Genomic DNA, 5,096 nt, shown 5'->3' on the forward strand with positions numbered 1-5,096 from the left:
TACCATGCCATCATAACGATCTCCAGGTCTTCCTCTCCTGTCATAGGCCATTAGATCCCCTCCTCTAGGTGGTGGTGGTGGAGGAAGAGGAAGATTGCGAGCTCTGCTACCACCCCGGCCACCTCGTCCAGGAGGAGGGGGAGGAGGTCCTCGCCGAGGACTCATATCATCATAATCTCTTCTAGATGGAGGCATGGGGCGCCCACCCCGACCAGGAGGCATTCTGTCAAAACCACCTCTTCCCCGCATGGGAAATCCCACAGGACGGCCACGGCGGTCATCAAACATCATTGTAAAGCCACCATAATCATAAGTTTCATCATAAAATTTGGGATCATAAGGCTGTGCACGTCCTTTGATGGGCGACTCTGATATAAGTTCAAGGATGATCTTTATGCACTCTACAACCCTATCAGGTTTTCCTCCAATAAGAACAACTCTGTCGGTGGAATGAGGACAGCGTTCCTGGAAAAGCTTGATTTTTGTCTGAGTGTTCTCTCGAATTTCTTTGATTTTAGCACCTTTGACCCCAATAATCCTTCCTGCCAGACTCTGATGAATCAACAGTCTCAATTCGAAGTCAAAGTCACTTCCTTTATAGTGTTGGTCATTTAAGCATTCCACAGCATCAGATTCGAGCAGGAGCTGGCTGGTTGCAGTGGGTGATGGCAACTGCAGGCCCTCTTCCAAGGTAGGGATGATTTTCTTCAGAATTTCTCCAATTGTTTCAATATCAGCACTGATACTCAATATTCGCTCAGGGCCACTGCTGTCTGGGACTGAAACACTGGCATTGTAGTCTGTACGCAGAGCCTTAATATTCTTGCCTCCTTTTCCAATCACTGCCCCAGCATTCTTGCTCCGAAGCAGAATGCGTAATTCAACCATCTCATCAGTGTTCCTAGATCTTTTAAAAGCTTGTTCCTCTTCCATATCTTCTGCAGGGCGTTTACCAAATTCACCGTTGGTTTCGGTGTTGGGGAAGATTTCCTCTGGCTGTTCAGTTTCCATTTTCTTGGATTATATGGACACACCAATTTATAGGCTGTAAACAAACGGGATGTAAGCAAGACATAGAGGTTGGTGCAGCAGAGAAGCAGAGGATAATGGTGTCTGTCTGATTCGTAGGCATAGCTAAATTGCTCTTAGATTGAGCTGGAGACAATAATGATGTGTCCTCTCTAGGAGGAACGGAGGGACTATTTAAAGGTTGAGAAAGTTCAACCGTTTCTGCCTCTAGTGCCAAGGTGTCACAAATTAAATTCCAGAGGGAAAGGGTATCTGCCGGGACCTTCTCAGATCCATGGTATCTGTAATAATTCTTTAATTGCTCTCCTACTTTAGTCCAAGTTTCTAAATTAACAGTTCCATCCTCAGGAAGCCATTGACATACATCTTGTATAAAACTTTCTGTCTGACTGGGAGTAACCTTAACTCCTCTGCTAGCAAGCATATGTGTTAAAAGATTAATAGAGTCTTTTTTCTTTAGACTCAGTATGACCCATCTTCTCAATCTAAGTTCTGTACTATCCACCCTCTTACCCTACTTATCCTCTATAGGGGGGTCTGCAGCACCCTACGGTGCAGTATCCGTCCCGAGTGCAGGGGGGCTTACCTAGGGGTCCCTGTTTGGGCGCCAATTGTTGGGGTCCAATCCCAGTAGGTCCAGGGGTTCCCAAGGGTGTGGACGGAGTCGGCGGGGAGTGAGTGGCACAGAGACGGCTTTCAGTTGATCAGCAGCCTAGCCAGGTTCTCTAGCCAGGATCTCCAACCAGGTTCTGTGTTTTATTGTCTTGTTACATCTGTATTTATACCAGTTGATTTTAATCCTATCAATTCCTATTCCAAGGTTTAAGGCGTTTCTTATCTCCATTCCAGGGAGTAAAGATTATGTAGCTTAAGCGTGATTGTTCCTAGTTAAAGTGATTAACTACCCGCCTGGCACTTAGTTAAGGGTTTTATTCCCTCCCTAACTTCAGGGGAAAATCCCTACCTGAGGAAACAACCTTTCTCGGAGAGGTGACCTTGGTTAAAACACATAGCGCCAAGAAGGGGAGCAAACATATTAAGAACAGTATGCCATATACGCCAGGTCCCTTGAAACATATGCTGTGCAGATGTTTCTTCCCTGCAGCGACTGTGTCAAGCAGCAAGGATGGACCGGCTCCCGGCACAAACTGACACCATGTGACCCAAAGCCCCATCCTAAATCATTGTTAGACTATCTGGGGTGGCCCAAGAACCCAGGCAAAAAGACATTCAACCTAAGGCCTTATGATTACCTCCCAAGCATCAAGGGTAAAGGCCAGACCCCTCTTTGAATAAGGTTACTTCTTTACTACATAAGGCACTACGAGGTCTAGCTCTCTGCATCTCACAGGCTTCCCTCCCTCCACTCTTCCCTTCACCACTTCTCTGCAGCCACACGGGCCTCTGTGCTACATCCAACATGCTCAGGACATCCCACTCAGGGCTTCCGCACTTGCTGTTCCCTCTGTCTGCTACCCCTCCTCCAACTGTGCATGTGCTTTGTTCCCTCACATCCTTCAGGTCTCTGCTCAGAATCCCCCTGCTAATAAGTCCCTCCCTCATCACCTTCTGTAAAACAGTAACCTCACTACTCCACACCAGCCTTTGCCAGCTGCCTCACAGTTTCACTTGCCACTCTAATCCAAACCACCACCACCATTCTCCCTGAACTGCACGTTAAGAGCCTGCCACTTAGCACTGTCACATCAATGTTTGTTTGCTGACTATCTCACCTATAGACTGTATGCTCCCTGTTGGCCAGTATCCTTGCTGCTTTGTTCACCATTTTGTTCCAGCATCCAGAACAGTGCCTGACACATAATAGGTGTTCAATAAATATTCAGTGAATATGCCTCCAAAAGCATGAATAAGGAACCAGCTGGCCATAGAGGATGAGGAAATAACTCCTTCAGAAGTTGCGTTGGTTTCTTTTAGACACTGATCAGGTAAAAACATTTTTAAGTGTTAAAGAAAGAACTAGTGTCATAACCCAATTTTATACTGAACTTCCTCCTGTTGGAGTCTGCCCATTCTCGAAGCCTGGGAGTCTCTGGTTCAGTTTATTTTGTTCTTTTTCTTCCCTCCTCCATTCACCTGCTGGTGATGCTCCAGAGAATTACAAATGATGCCAGTGTTTGACAGATGGGAGAACTGGGCTGGATGGCCTGTCATGTCAAGTCCAGGTGCAAGTTCATAAACTATTCCTTTTGTAGCTCTTCTCCCTGCTACTGTCACTCTGCTCTCTTCTTTCCTTTGGTGTCCTGGCTGCCCATTGACATCTCTTTATAGTAGCCCCAGCAACTGACCCCCACTCTCACCCCAGTGAAGAACAAAAAAAAAAAAAGAAAGCCAAGATTCATATGAAAAAATGCTCAAAGTCACTAATCATCCAAGAAATGCAAATCAAAACAACAATGAGGTAGTATCTCACACCTGTCAGAATGGCTATCATCAACAAATCAACAAACGACAAGTGCTGGAGAGGATGTGGAGAAAAAGGAACTCTCCTGCACTGCTGGTGGGAATGCAGACTGGTGCAGCCACTATGGAAGACAGTATGGAGTTTCCTCAAAAAGCTGGAAATGGAACTCCCATTTGACCCTGTGATCCCACTTCTAGGAATATATCCCAAGAAACCAAAAACACCAATCAGAAAGGATATATGCACCCATATGTTCATAGCAGCACAATTCACCATAGCTAAGATCTGGAAACAGCCTAAGTGCCCATCAGTAGATGAATGGATTAGAAAACTGTGGTACATCTACACGATGGAATACTATGCTGCTGTAAAAAAGAAGGAACTCTTACCATTTGCAACAGCATGGATGGAACTGGAGAGCATTATGCTAAGTGAAATAAGCCAGTCAATGAAGGAAAAATACCACATGATCTCACTCATTCATGGATAATAAAGACCATTACAAACTTTTGAACAATAATAGATACAGAGGCAGAGCTGCCTCAAACTGATTGTCAAACTGCAGTGGGAAGGCCAGAGAGGGTTGGGGGGCAGAAGGGAGGGGAGTAAGAGATCAACCGAAGGACTTGTATGCATCCATAGAGTTAATGGAGGGGAATGAGGACACATTTGTAATTCATTAACTAATAAAGAATTTAAAGATTAAAAAAAAGAGGAAACTGATAAATACGTTTAACATTTATTTGGGGTACTGGACACTATACAAATAGGTAAATATCACTGTCACTTAGCAGTTTGCACCACAGTAAGGCCTTTCCAGTGGTCAGAACTTCTCTGGCTGAGCTGCGAACAATGGACGTGCTCCTTCACTGGGAAGGTGTGGCCCAAGCTCCTAGGTAGACAGAGTCCGCTGGTTCCCTCTGACCCGTGCTGAGCAGCGCTCCCTCTGCTACAGGATCCCAGGGCAGGAGGAATAGGGACACTGAGATAAGAACGTTAAAACAAGGCCAAGCAGTGTAGGCAATTTGCAGCCAGCTTATAACTAACAAGCCATTATCTTCCCCAGCCAAGAACACAGAGCAAATGTTAAAAAACCTCCCTAATGAGAGAATGCAGAAACGGAGGGGGCAAAGAGGGAAGGAAAAAAAAAAAGGCAGTCTTACTTCCTAAGCAGAGAAGCCCGCAGTCTCAGGCTTGGCAAGATAAAGTTGCCAGGTGCTTCTCATGAATTCTGGGAAGGCCACCACAGAGTGAAAAAAGGGGCCTTGAGAATTAATCTGCATCAACATAGTCATCAGAGGAGTGATGAAGCCTATTGCCAGGAGGGCATATAACGGCCCCCACCCAGCCTGCTCTTCTGATGAGCTGAGAGCCCTCTCTGCTTCATAAGCCAGGTGCATAGGTTTGCTTGCTTGCTTTGCTTTTTCAATTTATTATTTTTTAATAAATTGGCTTTCCACAATGCAGTCAAGGTTTCATATGAATTCACTTATCTGAGAAGATAAGAATCAAATTTGGGGACAGCCCTCTCCCACTGGCTCAGGGCTGTCCTGTCCAGGAACACGTCTCTCAGTGGAGCGCTACTCCCCATTTCTTACCGACTCTGCGTTGTTCCTTTAGTGCAGTGGTTCTCAACCTTCCTAAT

General features: G+C 45.6%; 1 protein-coding gene across 1 annotated transcript in view; it reads right to left on the reverse strand.

Annotated features, from left to right (window-relative positions):
* LOC102259812 (heterogeneous nuclear ribonucleoprotein K-like) overlaps positions 1 to 1,096 on the reverse strand; it is a 23,157-nt gene extending 22,061 nt beyond the window's left edge. The window contains exon 1 of the mRNA XM_014541052.1: positions 4 to 1,096. Within this exon, the coding sequence (XP_014396538.1) occupies positions 4 to 1,011 (1,008 nt within the window). The 5' untranslated portion in view covers positions 1,012 to 1,096. The remainder of the gene's footprint in view (positions 1 to 3) is intronic.
* Between the last annotated feature and the right edge of the window lie 4,000 nt (positions 1,097 to 5,096).

The sequence above is a fragment of the Myotis brandtii genome, unplaced genomic scaffold (genome assembly GCF_000412655.1).
Source record: "Myotis brandtii unplaced genomic scaffold, ASM41265v1 scaffold2591, whole genome shotgun sequence".
Classification (NCBI taxonomy): Eukaryota; Metazoa; Chordata; class Mammalia; order Chiroptera; family Vespertilionidae; genus Myotis; species Myotis brandtii.